The sequence below is a fragment of the Scophthalmus maximus genome, chromosome 7 (assembly GCF_022379125.1).
Source record: "Scophthalmus maximus strain ysfricsl-2021 chromosome 7, ASM2237912v1, whole genome shotgun sequence".
In the NCBI taxonomy this organism is placed as follows: Eukaryota; Metazoa; Chordata; class Actinopteri; order Pleuronectiformes; family Scophthalmidae; genus Scophthalmus; species Scophthalmus maximus.
The window spans coordinates 5,857,548-5,875,179 of NC_061521.1; the positions used below are offsets into that span (position 1 = coordinate 5,857,548).

General features: G+C 39.9%; 1 protein-coding gene across 2 annotated transcripts; it reads left to right on the top strand.

Annotated features, from left to right (window-relative positions):
* The first annotated feature begins 9,707 nt into the window (after positions 1-9,707).
* LOC118315400 (transmembrane emp24 domain-containing protein 6) lies at positions 9,708-12,916 on the top strand. 2 transcript variants are annotated; one of them, XM_035642655.2, is made up of 4 exons: positions 9,708-9,923; positions 11,606-11,732; positions 11,821-12,000; positions 12,358-12,916. In XM_035642655.2, the coding sequence occupies exons 1-4, from the start codon at positions 9,717-9,719 to the stop codon at positions 12,537-12,539; spliced, it is 696 nt and encodes a 231-aa protein (XP_035498548.1). In that variant the 5' UTR covers positions 9,708-9,716; the 3' UTR covers positions 12,540-12,916. The 2 variants fall into 2 exon arrangements, with proteins under 2 accessions (XP_035498548.1, XP_035498547.1); XM_035642654.2 differs by having other exon boundaries at positions 11,821-11,975.
* The last annotated feature ends 4,716 nt before the right edge of the window (positions 12,917-17,632 follow it).

Genomic DNA, 17,632 nt, shown 5'->3' on the forward strand with positions numbered 1-17,632 from the left:
GTGGGACATGAACCAAACTAAAAAGTCAATCTACTTCTTATCAAGTATTCATGTTCATTTGGTGCTCTAAAATCAGGCTGAGATCGCATGATTGACAGCTGAGATTGACTTGTGATTGGTCGGTTGGTCATACTGGTGGGACCTCGATACCATGGCTGTATTCCACGATCCCTGCTGCTCAGACTCTGGCTTCAAATTATGTCACCAGCAAATGATGGCAGCACCTCTATCTTGTATAATTTGGGTTAATTTTTGTACAGTGGGAGGAAGTGGAGATGCGTCGTCCATTTTTTGATATCGTCATTGCGGAGAAACGATAGCGGGGTTTACAGTTGATAAGTAAGGGGCATGACATTTTCTTCACACACTGGCCAAGCTGACCAATCACAAAAGTGTGGGTCTGCTGACCAATCAGACCTGAGCTTTAGCTTTAAGGGAGGTGGACCTAGACCTAACAGTGTCTCAGACAGAGGGTAAAAAGAGGTGCTGCTGCAATGTACAATATGATATAAATAATGTGTATTTTGAACATTATATTTTGTAAACATGTTGTAGTAGACCCCAAATTAAAATCATAAACCTGAAAATGACCAATTTAAGGGCATTTAAAAAGTTTTCTCTTTCATTATCAGAGAAAATGCTGGTTTTTGATGACTTCTGTTTAACTTAGCTATGTTTTAGCTCTGAGATGTAATAAGAGACTATCACTTTCACTTTGTAGTTCGTTCTCTCGCAGTGAAAAGAACTGAGACAGTGAAAAGAGCCACTGACAGTCACTGAATTTTTTCAGCTTGTGCCATTTTTGCTCTGCTATGCAACACCCAAGTCAAACACACATACCAGCTCTATCAGAGTATACATCAGTTCGATAGACAGATGTATCTAGATGTTGCCTAGATGAGAAGCTGGTAATTCCACAAAATGTTATCTACATTACAAGTTGTCTTAAGGATAATTCACCCAAATAAGAGTTGTTTTTCATCAATTGATAAGCTGAGATTAGCTGAAGCATTTCACAGTATAGTGGAAGTCAATGGTATTTGGCTTGTGATGATCAAAGTGCCAAAATGTTCATTATGACAGACTGATTTGTGGCTCAGTGAGGCTACCATACTTTTTATAAAGACAAAAAAAATACAGATAAAAGTTTGTTGTATCATCTTTAAAGTAAATACTGATGTTTACCAGGGTGTTCATCATGTTCACCATCTCTAGTTTAGTGTATTAGCATGTGAACACTTGTTTGTTAGCAGTAAATGAAAAGTAAAGCTGTGCCTGAAGGGAGTGTCATTACCTTGGTGGGTATAGGTCATAGTTATGAACCACAGTATTTGAGCGCTTATCTACTCCACAAGTCGGTCACATACACTTTTACTGGTGTCTGCCCTGGATGCAAACATCTTTCCCTTTTGTTTAAATCCACTATTTAGACAAATTATGCAGCACAGCTCATACAGCCAGCAAAACATTTGTTATTTTCATTACATCTGTGACTCCTCCTTTATTCATAGTTCACTTTGTCTTGATATTGTGTTTCTTTATACTTATTGGCTGCCAGGCTCTGGAGCAGCATCATTGTTTTCTTGTAATGTGACTTTGTGTTTCGTAGTGTGACTATGTGAGGTTTACTGTGGCCTGCCTGACTGGTTTTTCTAAATAGCTATTCCCGAACATGGGTGACCAAACTAGGGCACAGCTATGGTCCATTGGATATTTGAAGTGACATCTCCACGATTCAACAAGACAAAGCAGACTGCAGCCATTGCTTTGTTATCGGGGTTACTGCTTCAGGCATACTGAAGTATTTCTGGTAATTTCCCCTCCAAAGACGCAAAGTTTATCTTGCATGTTAAAGTATTAAACTTCAACTTCACTTGGAGTATTTCAAGTTTTATTGTTTAACTTTAGCGAGGCTTGATACTTTTTTTTGTGTCTGGGGAGATGTAACACAAAAAGGGGATGTTACTTAAAAAGTCTGTAACATTTTATTGATTGAAGCCTTTATTTAAATAGAGTCTCATTTAGAGAGGACAGAGAGGACCTTGTCAGAACATATAACGTATAAAATATAACAAACATTTACACTTTACAGAAGGAAAGACCCACAGAAGATTAAACACATGAATGTTACATTAGTTTCACGTTAGGAAAAGCAGTTACAAGTGGAATTACAAACACTTGATTATAGATTTTAGTGGGTTGGTTATTTCAGTTGGTTTTTGCTGCTCATTTCCTACAATAACAATATTCAATTCAATTCTATTCAATTTTATTTGTATAGCGCCATATCACAACATACATTGTCTCAAGGCACTTTACATAGTGAGGTCAATATTACAATATTACAGGGAAAACCCAACAAATCCCACAATGAGCAAAGCACTTGGCGACGGTGGAGAGAAAAAACTCCCTTTTAACAGGAAGAAATCTCTGACAGAAACCGGACTCAGTTGTGGGCGGTCATCTGTCTCGACCGGTTCGGGGTGAGGAGGGAAATGGGGAAGAGAGGAGAAGTGGGCAGAAAGAGGGTGGGAGGAGAGACAGGAGAGAAGAGAGAGAGAGAGAGGACAGTTGTACAACCGCCGCTTTAATCTCTACCAGACTGATACTTATAATTAAAAAATACAATTATGTTGTTGTTATTATTAGTAATGATATTAATATTAATAATAACAATAACAATACTAATGACGGGTTTGAGTCCTGCTGCTCTGGGGTCAGAGATACACTAGGAGAGATAGAAAATAGAATCTGAAACGAGTTCATCAAAGTACAGTTCAAACACAACACAAATGACCTGTCACTATAACACCATAATCATCTCTCTAGTTCATAATGAGCTCATTTGTTGTAAAATTGTGGTTAGTCTATGTACTAACATTTTTCATAGGGTCATTTTATCCTGAAGCCACGTTTAAATATCAAATTTGCCAAAATGTTGAGTTCACTGTCATAGAAAACCAGGAAAATCAAATCAAAACGAGTATTCAATTGTCGCCAATAATTCTCTTTATCTATAAGCTATTTGATTGGTCCACCAATCATTTCAGCTGTAGAGAACTGGTTGGTTTCTGGGTGCTTGAGAAAATAATGAACCTGTTATTGTGTGCTCCATGATAATTATAGATAAAGCAGGAGTTAAGAAAGACATTGCTGTGAAGTAAAGTTTGCGTTTATCCTTGTATTCATTTGTTGCCGGTGGCATTAATAATTGCATTATACCACAGTTTCCGAACTGTGACCTGCTGAAACAGGAAAATGGACGGCTACACTGTGACTGTGACACATCAAAGATGCCACAGAGCAGATGCCACTGAGTGAAGCACGCGGGTGAATATAAAAGTACAGTCACAGTTTCTTCAGCCTGCACAGCTGCATCCAACAGGACACTTACACCAGCATCCACCTTCAGGTAAACTCTCTTTTGAAATTTTTAAAGAATTTAGAATCGCACTGTATAAATAAAATACTTTAGAATTAAGAATGTCTCTCTAAAGTGCATTATGATGTGCAGCAGGATTATGATTTGGATTTTTTTTTTTAATTAGATACAATACATTGCTCTTGCCAAAAATGTAATATTCTTCTCATGGTTCAGTGTTTCACCTCTATACCACAAATACACTAAGTTCATCTTATGAGTGCTTATCTTAGTGTTTGCCAGCAGCATCAGGCCTGATACCAAGCTTTTTTTCTATTTCCTTATTGATATCAATCTGTTACTCCAAGGACTAGAAATAAGCACATTTTATCAACTTGACTACTAACCTAACCTATGAAAATAAATGATTTCAAATTTGAGTGATTACATTTAAAAAAAAAATATGTTCCCCCCTCTTTGTCTAAATGCATGATTGCCTGACAAAGGCCTTATCAGACCTATCAATAAAAATGGTAAATGGACTGTTTTTATATAGTGCCTTTCTATTGACCACTCAAAGCGCTTTACAGTACAAGTCACATTCACCCATTCACACACATCCATACAGTGCTGCTATTTACCACGCTTTATTTTTTTCATATTCATATATTGCCTGGAGAGCCGCTGGAGGGTTACAAATTTCAGTGTCTGATAAAAGGGTAAAGGTTTAGATAATTAAGTACGGGGGACACATCACAATCTTTTCTTCATAACATCTAATTTTTCTATTTTAATCAGCATTAATGTATTAATGTATCAGTATAAATCCTATTTCAGAACATCTGCCTTGAAATGCAGGAGAGAGGGAGAACTAGAAACCTCACAGTATTGTACAGTATGCGTGATTATACTATACATGTCATCATCATGCTATAATATATTATTTTTGTTTCAAACATTTTATTTTGCACAAGTTAATTACAATAACAACAAGGAAAATAGAAGAAAAAAAAGATATCACTTTTGCTACACTTTTACTGTGTGCAAAAGTTGATGTTTTTACGTCTGAACTTTTATTTTGACTTTTATGGTAAATACATTGTTACAGCCTAGAACCAGGAAGTTGAAAATACATTTTACCTCTAAAATGTGAGAGAAATTCTTTTTTCTTAGGAAAAACTAAAAAAAATAGATAAACACTTTGTGACAACAACTGATACATTTGAGGTCAGGATAATTGAGATCTGACCACACAATTTACCAGTACCACCCATGCATTTTGAAATTGCTTCGTTGTTGAAACATAAGGTGCTGCAAAAACATAATGTAACACATGGCACATTGCTCCATAATTTCTGAGAAGGAATGATAGATTGATAGAGTTTAGGACAAGTTAAACTAAAAGTCAAGAATTTGTACTCAATTTAGAGAAATTCCAAAGAAAAGGGCCTGGGTTTGTATCTTCACATTGCTTTGTTTCTAAATAAAATAACATTTAGACAGACATTTCTAACAGGGATTTATAGAATTGAGTTCAAGTCAAGTCATATCGTTATTTACTTTTTAATTACTGTAATCTCTTCTAACTAAATCGATTCACTTGAGTGCATTTTGTTATCATGGGATGTCTTTCAGTATAGTTAATTATGTTTCAGCTCTCATTTTCCCTGCTTTTGTTTTGCAACTTGACTCACCTGCCTGTCCTCTGCTTTTTCAGTTTGTCATGGAGCATATTGGAAAAATCTTGGGCTTATGCAGGGGCATCTTCTGGATGGCTGCTGAAGCGAAGGTCAATAAGAAGCGCTTTCGCCACCTTGCAGAAAGAGTCAAGGCCCTGGAAGAGTTGGTTGAGGCCATCAAGCAAAGAGGGCCAGGCCAGATCACCCAAAATGTGAACAGAGCGCTTTGGAAAATCTCCTTTACTCTGACTGAAGCCCACGAGTTGGTCAAGAAATGCGGCAAGACCAAATTTGTGAACCTGTTGAAGTGCCAAAGTGCGTTCAATAGTGTGAACGAAGGTCTGAGAGACACCTACCACATTATCACTGGAGTTGCACATGTTGATCAGGGGATGGTCCAAGAATATGTATTGGATGATGATGAAGACGACTGGGATAATGGATTGGGGTTCTTCGGTGCCCTGGCCCCTGCCAACTAGTCTCCTGCAGCAGCTCCTATGCCGAATAATGCTTCAGCAGCCCCCAGACCTCAACCCAATTTGGCTGTTTTTGCTGCTTCAGTGGAGGTGGAAGATTATGCCTTGTGTTATACAGAGGCTTTCTTCACTGCTCAGTGATTTGGGCAGGTACTGTATGTTGGTTTAATCATCTGATCATGTATTATTCACATTAGCATTCATGCTGGTTTCATTTTATGTCCTCATGTATTCTTGTCCCCCAGATAACATTTGGAAAAGACTCTTAGTTGCTCAATGAGATTGATACTACTCACCTGTTTGTACATTACCGACGGTAAATATGATGGGCCTGCTTAAAGGTAGTAAGGAACTGGACTGTTTCTTGGTTGAGTCCAGTGGCTTGGAGTTAAATAAATATAACCCCAAATTAACAACAAAATATGTTGTTTGTCCTCAGTGGACTTTGTCACTCTACAGTAATGTCACCTGACTTCCTCCTGTCATAAATAATCATAACTAACTGTCATAAGGTTAATAGAGGTCTTGAACATGAACAGATCTTCTTTTGGGGCACTGATTCTGAGATTCTCTTGAGAGAACAGTCGCGATTAAAGAAAGTTAACGGATTTTGTTACTGCATGTGTGTACAGAGCCAGGCCAGCTGTTTCCCCTTGTTCCCAGTCTTTAAGCCAAGCTAAACTAGGCTTGATGACTGCTATCTCCATCTAATTATTTACTGTATTGACATGAGAGTTGTATTAGGTTTCTCATCTAACTATGTGTTGGACCAACACAATGACAATTCTTTTTCCTTAAAATTTTTTGTTGAATAATTTTCTGTTGAACAACAAATTGTTTAATCAATTAACCGAATCTTTGCAGCTTTAGAAATTAACCACGTCACTCTCTTGGTCTCGAAAACAACAACCCACTTTCTTATGTCAGAACACAACTGAAAACAGAAGGCAACTGAAGTCCAGAAGTCAAACTCATGTTACTTGTATAGGCCTAAACACAATGTGTTGCCCCCACTCTCTTATTAATTTATCGGTGGACCAAATCACAATTAATAAAACAACCAATGAAGATGTATGTACAGAGGCCAATCATTTACATTAAATTCTTTGCAATTTTTGTCTTTTACAGATACAACTTGATTGATTAACGGAGAAATGGCCTGAGACCTTTTGACTCACTGACCACAGAAGTTGAAGGAGCAGCAGCAAGACACCTTTGAGACCGCCTTCGTGTTGGCTCACACATCATATTTGTATAAATATTCTTCACCAGGCTTATCTATGTACTTTAATACAATGGCAAAAGATATTGTTCCAGTAGAAGCATGTAGACCCCAGGAGGCAGCATTTGGTCCAATTGGTTGAGAATTTGCCACTGAAAAACCCATTTCAGGGCATCTCCAGATCAGAAGAGAATTCCGTTTTTCTCAAAAATTAGTAGGTATGAAAAAGTCTTGAGTTGCAGTTTCAAAAGTGTAAAATAGTCCCTCGTGTCTGCTACAGGAAATAATGTTGGGAAATGTTCTCCATCTCTCATATAACAGCAGGATGGTTGTGACAGTGAAAATTGTCAGCTCATAATAAATGTTTTTTGTAAAAATCTCAAAGGGAACTTTGAGGAAATCATTATTTTTCACTGGATAATCGTTCTGTCCATTTTATGCCATCTGGGTCCAGAAAAAATAATACACAATTCCTGATTATGTTATCTTCTGTTTTGTAAACAATGTGTCTTATCATGTCAAGGCATTAAAAGCCTGAAATATAGCTTGTTCAGCTCTGCAGAAACCCTGCAGGGCGGAACTATCTGAAAACACAGAATGTGACATATCATCCTTAAAGGGGTTAAGTTTTCTCTATTGCTACAGTACAAAGCCAACGTTAGCATTAACACCTGTTTACTCACCAGCGTCAAGTTCAGCGTCAAACTTCCTTTACCCACTAGGAGCTGTCTTCAGAGGTGGAAAGCAGTTAACTCTTGCTCTGCTTTTATTCTATATCACTTCTAAGTTAGCATGCAATTTAATATTGTACGTTTTATCTTTTACTCCACTTATTTGGCTTTGGTTCATAGTTACTTTGGATAATTATTTCATTAATATAAAATATAATCAACAAATAACTTATTGTACCAATTTGATATAATATGATGTGTTAAAAATTAAGCAACCCATATATACAGTATAGCTGCAAGTAGTTCCATCTTCACAAGCTGCAACATTTAAATGATGCTTCCAATGAGTGCATCAATAATGCGTGCCGCGACTTCCTGCAAGATGCCGGTACTTGTTTAGACTCTCTTCATGGTAGATTCTCTGGTGGATTCCCTATGGCCCTAAATAATCTACATAACCATGTCTGAAAATTAACTTAATTTCTTTGATGAACACAAAACATATGTATGATAGAAACTAAATTAAATTCATAATACAGACAGAATTATGCAAAGAATGACATTTTCAAAAGAAGCTACTTTCCCCCCTTTTTGTAATGGTATGTGGATGGGGGTCGTCAGTGCCCGTACAACACGATAAGGATGTAAGGATATTATGTGTTTATGATTAAATTCTTTACTACAGCACACACTTGTTAATAAAGTTCTTATAGATTTATAAATCAAAGTTCACTAGATTGATGAACTTAACTTTGAAATGTCTAATCCAATTGGAAACACTTACTGTTAGCGTGAACAAAATTACATATTTCTAACATTGTTGTACACAAGTCCGCGAAAAGTCAGCAAAATGTGTCACAAAGGTCCAGTTGTTTTTAGACAGTTTTATGGTCAGGTTATACTTTTAAATATATGTGTGTTGTAGACATCACTAATATCTCCTGGTATTCACTGTAGAAATTCATAATATAATAATCAATCATTTGCTAGTGCCCACTGATATACAAGCCACATGCAAATAAAGGGAGTACCGTCACTTTCCCACTTCAAGCACTGCTACTAATAATATACTATCACCTTGGAATGGGCCTCTCTGCATGATGAATACTTTTACTTCTGGTTTTCTAAGTCAATTCAAAGTTAATTAAGGAAACAACTTGCGCACTGATTTCTACTGTATGTTTACTGTAACATGTATTTAAGGATGTTGACTCCTTTAAACAAAATCAAAATGGTGAAACAAGACTTGACAGCAAAAGCAGAGATTTCCAATACCGTCCCAAACTCTGGAGAAATAATATGGCAGAAAAAAGGGTATTTTATAATCATTTAGACAAAAGAACAACACTGAGAAGTGGAGTTTTATGTACATGTAGTTTTTTAATCATTTTATAAGGCACAATAAAACATATAAGGGAATTTTTTCAATCTCACCCCCAAGTTTCATAAAGTTTTTATGTCTTTTGTGCCTTTAAACCTCCCTGTTTCTTTTGCTAATTCTGTTTTACCTGAATGTAATTGTACACATAGTGAACACAAGTTTTTGGTTAAATTTCTTCACAGGATGTTATTTTTGCAGTTATTTTATTCAGTTGTACTGTAAAACAACAGATTGTTTTTACTTTAACTCATTCATGAGCACTATATGAGCATTTATAAAATGTTTCTAATTCACTATACTGTAGATATAATGTAGATTTAAGCAGTGCTAACTAATGTATTTGTTTCCAACTATACTACAATAACTGGATGCTGCTTTCTAAATAGATAATCAGTGATAATATACTGTAGTAATACTGAGCTGTAATGATTCGTATAGAAGCTATGATTGTTGACAAACACTGTAAATGTTCTCATAGCTGTGTACAAAAAAACTGTGTGTTATAAACTATTTAATACATGTTTATTTTCTGCTTAGAAATGCTGAATAGAAGTGTTACCTGTGGTTCTTTCTACATAACAAGCAATTTATAAAGAAAAATGGAAAAATAAAATAAATGTGTAAACAATGGATAGGTCTAACGTTTTTTGTATTTTTCTTGTTGTTACTAAATCTCATTGAAAGACTTGAATCTTTAAAAAGAACTCACAAATATGTAGTTTCAATCGAAAAAAAGCTCACTAAGTGAGTGAGTTTGATTAATTATGTAAAGCATAATTCTGGTGAATTTTGACTGATATGTTATCAAACGTACAACGTTGGGAGTGAGAGTTTGTAATCGTGGTTAATAATTCTCCCTCATTTGATATGTGAGAATGAAAAGGGGAAAGCAGCGTCCTCCTCCTCCTCCTCCTCAGACTTCAGCCATGCTGCTCAACACACTGCTCATAGTAACGCTGAGCTCTCAGTGTGTCTGGGCCAGAAAGTCGGAACCCTCCCTCAGTGAGGGGGACACCGTCGGCTTGTTCAGGGGATCAGACAAATACGACTTTGCCATTGAGATTCCTGCTGCAGGGATGGAGTGTTTCTGGCACTTTGCCCACCAGAGTGGAAGTTTCTACCTCACGTACATGGTGAGGATTTTCACAGTAAACCCGCGGGACTGGGTTTCATCTTGTCTGCAAGTAGAATATGTCTGTAATTTGATGTGCTGTCATAAAATGAACAGGAGATGTGTCTGTGCCTTTGTGCACTTTAGGCTTATCACATTGACTTTCAAGGTGACTTAACCTCTAAAAATGTGATTGTTACCCTGTGTTACAATGATAAGAGCTTACAGTGTACTGTATTTACAGTATACCTAATTTGATTGTTAAAAATTTGACAAAAGCCTGGATTTTTTTTGCTGCTTGTTTTCAGTATTTGTGGTTTGTTGATTTTATTTTTGGGGACATTTTTTGTACCACTTGTGCTATTTGGAGCCATTTGTGGTGACTCTTAAATGCTACTTTGTTCTCTAGAGGTAAGTGGAATATCCCCTAGTGGAGTTCATACAGGCAGAAAGCTTGTGAGACATAGAAAACGTAATCTTCATTTTAAAATCCAATTTAATGTTCTTTAATAGCTCTTGTGTGAACACAATCTTCTAAAAACCCTCAGTAAACATAAAGTACAAAGGATGAATACAGTGCCAGGAACACCAGCAAGATAACACAACCAGGTACATCAAAACCACAATACTGCGGCATTTGGCCTCAGGTGAATTGAGGGCGCCTCAATCCTCCAGTTGTTTCCCTGTGACTGTTACGGTTTGTAACAAATAATAATAAGGACCCAAAAGCAGACTCAAGGTTCCATAAAAGTTGAACAGGGTTTATTGCGGAGAAGGTTTAGGGCAGACAGAGGGCTGGCAGGCAGAATGGCATGGGCAGAACAGTGAGGCAGGTCACTGGCAGTCCGGTAGTGAGATGGCTGAGTCCTTTGAATGGAGGATTCACGTGGAAACAACATAGCAGTGATCTGCACAAGGGAGAAACATGTTAGGAAAAATAATCACTAGGATGTCGAGGAAAAACACTCAGACTAGAAAAGTACAGAGCGGCCGAGAGGTACAACAACTAGAGCAGATGTAATAATCTGGCACCGAGCACAGAGAAGCTGGAGCTCTGTCGTTCGTCCACCAACACGAAGGTTGGCGGTTCGATCCCATCTTCCGCCAGTACACATGCCGTCGTGTCCTTGGGCAAGACACTTAACCCTAACTTGCCTCTGACGGCTCTGCCAACAGTGCATGAATGTGACAGAAAAATGCGCGTTAAATAGCAGTGCTGTGTGAATGGGTGAATGCGACTTTCCTGTTAAGCGCTTTGAGTGGTCTATATGACTAGAAAAGCGCTATATAAATACAGTCCATTTACCCTCCAGAGAAGCCGACACTGACACAAACACACACAAAGACTGACAAGGGAGGGGGGACACACTAACAATCTAACAATCAGTACAGTGACTTTGACTCTAGGTCCCTTCTGTCATAATTGTTAAATTTACAAAACCCATGGTGTGGTTAACAACTGAATCATGCACTGAGATGATGGCTTGATGGGGCAGGGGGTGCTCTGCAGCTCTGCTTGTGTGTATAATTCACTGCCACATAGTACTTGTTAGTAGGAGACATTCATTGCCCTGTTGGTGACAGTAAGAATCGGTAGAATTATCTCCAGCCTTATGCTCAATGCAGACATGTGAGTTTGTCTCTGCAGGTGTTTCTACAGTATTGTCTCATGAGACTATTTATTGTGTATCTATGAACGCGCAGGTACAGTGGGTAACGGGGATGGCCAACAATCACCAACTGTTTGTGACGGTCAACTCACCGGACGGCGTTCTCGTGGCTTCAGACAACAAAGTTGTCGGTCAAATGAATTTCCAGACCGAGATGACAGGTGGGATCCATTGCTACAGTCCATCATTCATGCTGTAGCTACTGCATATTTCCATATTTTCCTGGTTTCTGCCGCCTCCTCCTGACAGGTTTTTACCGGATGTGTCTTGGGAACCACAACAACCAATTTGGAGGAATCAGGGTCTTTCTGAGCTTTGGTGTCATCTACAAAGGATTGGAGGAGTCGGAGAGAGAGATGGAGGAAGGCGAGAAAGTCCTCAACAGCACTTTAACTGATATTGAGGTGTTTTTGTCAATTCAAATCTCTGGTATTTTGGACTCGCTTTGTATCTTTATCTATTTATCTATCTATCTATCTATCTGTCTGTCTGTCTGTCTATCTGTCTATCTGTCTATCTATCTATCTATCTATCTGTCTGTCTATCTATCTGTCTGTCTATCTGTCTATCTGTCTATCTATCTATCTATCTATCTATCTATCTATCTATCTATCTATCTGTCTGTCTATCTATCTGTCTGTCTATCTGTCTATCTATCTATCTATCTATCTATCTGTCTGTCTATCTGTCTATCTGTCTATCTGCAGTATGCATAGAAAGAGGGAGGAGGCACATAACACACTTATATGTTTTATGAAACTAATAAATGTGCTGTGTCTGGTTTAGGAGAGCATACAGAAGCTCCAGAATCAGATCTTTCACATCTGGCATCATTACAACTTTGCCCGCATGAGGAAAGGAAAGGATCACTACCTCCTCCTGTCCAACCTCAGCTACGTCAACTGGTGGTCGGCTACCCAAAGTCTCGTCATCCTCCTGTCTGGATACCTGCAGCTCCTCGTCCTTAAAAGACTCTTCAACACAGGTGCCGGCAGGCCGAGATGCTGAGAGCAGAACACACGTGAAAGACTGCTGCCGAAATCCCCACGATGAGCTTTTATTTTCTTTCATCAGGAATGTATTGATACATTTTTGGAATGGATGAAGCACTTGAACATTACATGCAACATTTAATTTAAGTAGTGTGGTGGAAATCTGAAATAAAGATTTTAGATGCAATCCTTTGTCTTTAAGCATTTTATTGTAAGTGGCTGCGGTGGCACACATACTCTTCAAGGTTTATGCCTCGACACAGAGGTCCAGGGTTTGAATCCAACCTGTGATGATTTCCTGCATATTTTCCCCCCTTTCTCACCTAGCTGTCCTGTCAAATTAAAGGCGGAAAAAGCCCCCAAAAAAATCTTTGTAAAAAAATTAGAAATAAATAAATAAATATATATATATATATATGGGTCCGTCTCTGTGTGTGGCCCTGTGATAGGCTGGCGACCTGTCCAGGGTGTACCCCGCCTCTTGCCCAATGTTAGCTGGGATTGGCTCCAGCGACCCCCCGCGACCCTTAAATGGATAAAGCGGTAGACGATGAATGAATGAATGAATATATATATATGGTGTCCAGGACGGGGAGCTCCAACCTGATGATGCGCTGAGCCGCCACACGCCACAGTCTCCACCACACGATGGAGACTGTGGCGTTCTGCGGCAGTGCAGCTGGCGTACCACACTGTGGCGCTTCTGTAGAAGTTGAGGAGCAGTTTTGGAGGTAGTTTGGCCCGCTTCAGTTTCCTCGGAAAATATATTATATGTTATAGTTGCTAATGAAAACTAATTTAAACAACAGGAAAAATATTTGCTGAGCTGAAATAGACGAGGCTTTGTAAACACTATTGTGTTCATAAAACTAATTAAATCAAATTAAATTACAAATAAATTGTCCCCTATTTTATCTTTGTCAGTTTATTTCCTGCCTAAGTTTAGTGTTTTGGGTGGTTTTCTTCAAATTGTTGTTTATGTCTAGGGTGACCAGACGTCTTGAACAATCGGTAGTGTCCCGAATTTCAGGCAGTTGTTCCAGAGTCCCAAAAATTAGACTAAACCATAGAAACCAGCGTAGGGCCTACAGTAGTGCCACAAATGAATAAACAGTTACTGCGAGGGCGGGGTTTCAGACATGGGCTGAAGAGGGAGAAGCCATCTTAGAAGAACCGGGTTGGGTGGGAAGCGTAGTTTAGCTCAGTAGGTAACAACGCCAACCATGGAACCCAGGAGATTCCACTCCCGGTTGTATATCAGAGTAATCTTTTCCCGTTTGTTTTTTTAAGTGGAGATGAACATGATTGAAGTTGCGGTCGCGAGGACACGGAAAGTACAGGCAGCCACGCCAGGGAAGGATCTGACATGCACGTCACACAGACAGATATAGGCGAATGAAATGAAAAAGGCGATGACCTAATAAAATCTTTTTTGATACGGTTGCTATTGAAAATGATTAAGTTACGACACAGTGAATGTTTCCCTTTTATCACTTTAATGAAAAATAATTATTTTCAGCAGAGTATTTCATGTTGGACGTTACGGATATAAACATCAAGGAGTCGGGAAGTAGTTTAAAAGTTTGAATCAATATTTCACAGATGGTTGATGTGGCTGAGGGGTGGGGGTGCTGAGCAGGATGGCAGAGGAGCAGGGGTGAGGCAGGTTCAGAGCGGCTGTGGCGTTGAGCGATGTGGTTGCGGCCTCTGGTCGAGGTTGGGCTCCTGGTAGACTGAACTGAATATGGACGAGCGACAAAAGAACGACAGCTTTTAAACAAGGCCCAGAAAAACGCCCAAACAGGAAGCCGCACCTACTGCCAGACACACACACACACTATTGAACTATTCCTCCCAGCGCTCAACACAAGGAAATGAAGTTCTTTACAAGTAGATGGAAATGCTAACAGCCATTGAAGAGACGCTACTGTATTATGTCTGTTTTTCACCATCCAGTCTTATGATTTATGTTAAAGGAGCATTATCAAGACAAAAACAGGACAAATATTAAATAGCTACAAATAAGTGGGGAGGTCTGCCTAGTGACAAACTTCAAACCGAAAAAAAGCGTTATTTTGTATTTTTGTTTCTATGTGCTCTAGCTGTCACGCTACACTAAACATGAAAAGCAGGTTTAACAAATATGGCTTCCTACAGTAGATGACAAATTTACTTTTGTTTTCTTTAAAAATTATCAAAACCCTAAAAACGTTGTAGCTGTTTCCTGGAGGTGGGTGTAGGCCAATCCGTAACAGCCTGCACCTTAGCTGGGTCTGCCTTTACCTGCCCGCTTCCCACGATGTAGCCCAGAAAAGTTACTATAGAGGCGTGAAAGTCGCACTTCTCGGCTTTAACGTATAGTTTGTTCTCCCTTAATCTCTGTAAGACCTGGCGAACGTGGGTCATGTGTTCCTCAATTTCCTTGGAGAATATACGGATGTCGTTGAGGTAAACAAACACTGACCGGTTTACAAAATCTCTGAAGACGTCGTTTACCAGAGCTTGGAAAACTGCAGGTGCGTTAATGAGACCAAAAGGCATGACCAGGTATTCAAAGTGTCCGAGCGGTGTGTTGAAGGCGGTCTTCCACTCATCTCCTTCCTTTATCCGGACCAGATGGTAGGCATTGCGGAGATCCAGCTTGGTGAAGACTGTGGCACCATGTAGGGGTTCAAAAGCAGAGTTGATTAAGGGCAGAGGGTATTTATTCTCTACGGTAATATTATTGAGCCCACGGAAGTCAATACAAGGCCTAAGGGTCTTATCCTTCTTGGACACAAAGAAAAACCCTGCACCCAGAGGAGAGGAGGAAGGATGGATAATACCTGACTGGAGGGGATCTCCTATATACTGTTCCATAGACTCTCGTTCAGGTGCAGACAGATTGTAGAGTCTGCTGGTGGGTAATGGAGCTCCAGGCAACAGGTCTATTTTGCAGTCATAGGGTCGATGAGGTGGTAAGGATATGGCCTTTTCCTTACTGAACACCTCAGCCAGGTCATGGTAAACAGGAGGCACAGAGGACAAGTCTGGGGGTTCTGGTGGGAGAGAACTGGGAACACTGGTGCATCTAGTCTGAGCTGATCTGAGACTAGAGGAATGGCAATAACTGCTCCAGCTGATCACCTTCCCTGTTCCCCAATCAATTACCGGATTGTGACAGGAGCCAAGGAAGACCGAGTACCACTGGAGCTTGTGATGGTTACCAGCTAACGATAGGGAAATCGGAACCGTCTCACGGGAAACGCAAGTTAGAATATCGGCATTAAGTGCTTTGACCACTAGGGGTGTGTCAACGGGGATGGTAGAGATCTGGTTTTGCCTAACCAGTTCAGTGTCCATGATGTTGGAATCAGCCCCTGAATCGACTAAGGCCTTGATGGCCATATCTCTGCCATTAAAGTTCAAAATAGCATCAAAATTAATTATCTTACAGGGACTAGCTGGAACCACAGAACGACTCACCAGTGGTTGGGTTCCCCACAATAGAGGCAGAGCCTTTCTCTGAACTGCCGGTTCCGTTCTTCAGGGGTAAGGCGACAACGGCCTAATTGCATCGGTTCCTCCTTGGAAGTGACAGGGGAGTGATTACGGTGATTCACGGGGCTCGTGATTACTCACGGGTAATGCTGGCGGAGGTGAAGAAACAGGCGGAGCAGGAGGAGGATGAGTCTGCTTGCCTTCCATACGGGAAACGCTGATAGAGAGTTGGTGAAGCGTCTCCATGATGTATTGGAGCGTCTGAGAATGTTGTCCGAGCAGTGCTCCTTGGGAGGACACTACTTGGCGGACAGAAAAACCTGTGGAACTGGACCCAAATGCAAGACACCACACAGAATTAACGACAATGTGATTTAATGTTCAATATTATGTACAGTGCAAGGTGCACGGGGGGCGGGGGTGGCGTGTCCGGAGTCCCAGTGGTGAGAGGTGGGTGGTGGTGAGCTCTCCAAAGCGTGCAGTGTGATTTCCCAAAGTCCCAGTACGATACGTGGCATTTGTCCACGTGGCGATGGCGTCCTCCGAGGGAACAACCAAATCCAACACAATGCAGGCAGGTGAGAAGAATGCAGGCAGGCAGGGAGGCAGGTGGAATGGTTGAGGCAAGCAACAAGGGAAAACTACAATAAAAGAACACAAGGAAGGGTTAGCTACACAAGCTAAGTACACGGGGAAAATGACAGCGGTAACTGGAGCCAGGATCACAACAATGATACCGCTCTTGCTGACTGAACAATCTGGCGATGAGTGGATCTCAGGCCGGTCTTCTTATACTGAGGGGGAATGATTAGTGATGATCTCCACCTGCAGGGAGAAGCCACGCCCACCAACACAGAAAGACACAGACACAGAGCAGGGGAGAAACATGCAGGATTACACACAAAACAAACAAAGACACAAAAGGGGAAGAGGAGGGGTGCCATGATGCCATCATGACACAAGGACAACATCTTTATACGATTAATTTGTCACATCAGCAACAAAAGCTTTTGATGATCACAACTAATGAAATTCCATAACTTCCGTTTGGGGAACAAAGACCACACCTCATCTCCCAAGGCACTTTCCCATTCTCCTCTGCATTCCTCTCTCTTTCCCCCCCTCTCTCTCTTTGGCCCAGTTCAGACCTGGTATTAACATCCATCATGAGAGATCTGCTCACAAGTGGTCAGCTCTAAGTTCACGTGTGAATGCACCCAAGATGCATTGAGGATCCGTCTGAGATCAGAATACATTGGGAGGTGGTCTGGGACAAATGGCCACATTCTTTTATCAGTGTGAACATCCTCTGACCTGCTACAGTTTCATGATGAACCAAAGTATTTTTACACTCCCGTTCTTTTACATAAACTGATTTCAATCAGGATATACAAGTGAATGGAGAATAATTATTTATCACAGATTTAACAGATGATATATGACAAACTTTTTTATTTGTGTTTTTTTATTTATATTTTATTTTCAAATTTTCTCATAACAGACACAGTAGACATAGAAAAACACCCATACCAACAACACATCAATTTAAAAAAATAAAAACAACAACCCCCCTGAAAACAAATGAGAGG

Bases quoted from the DNA above. Each gene is read 5' to 3' on its own strand.
- LOC118315400 (XM_035642654.2), top strand. From the start codon at position 9,717: ATGCTGCTCAACACACTGCTCATAGTAACGCTGAGCTCTCAGTGTGTC. The intron at 9,924-11,605 runs GTGAGGATTTTC...ATGAACGCGCAG, and splicing joins GTTTCTACCTCACGTACATG to GTACAGTGGGTAACGGGGAT. The intron at 11,976-12,357 runs GTGTTTTTGTCA...TGTCTGGTTTAG, and splicing joins GCACTTTAACTGATATTGAG to GAGAGCATACAGAAGCTCCA.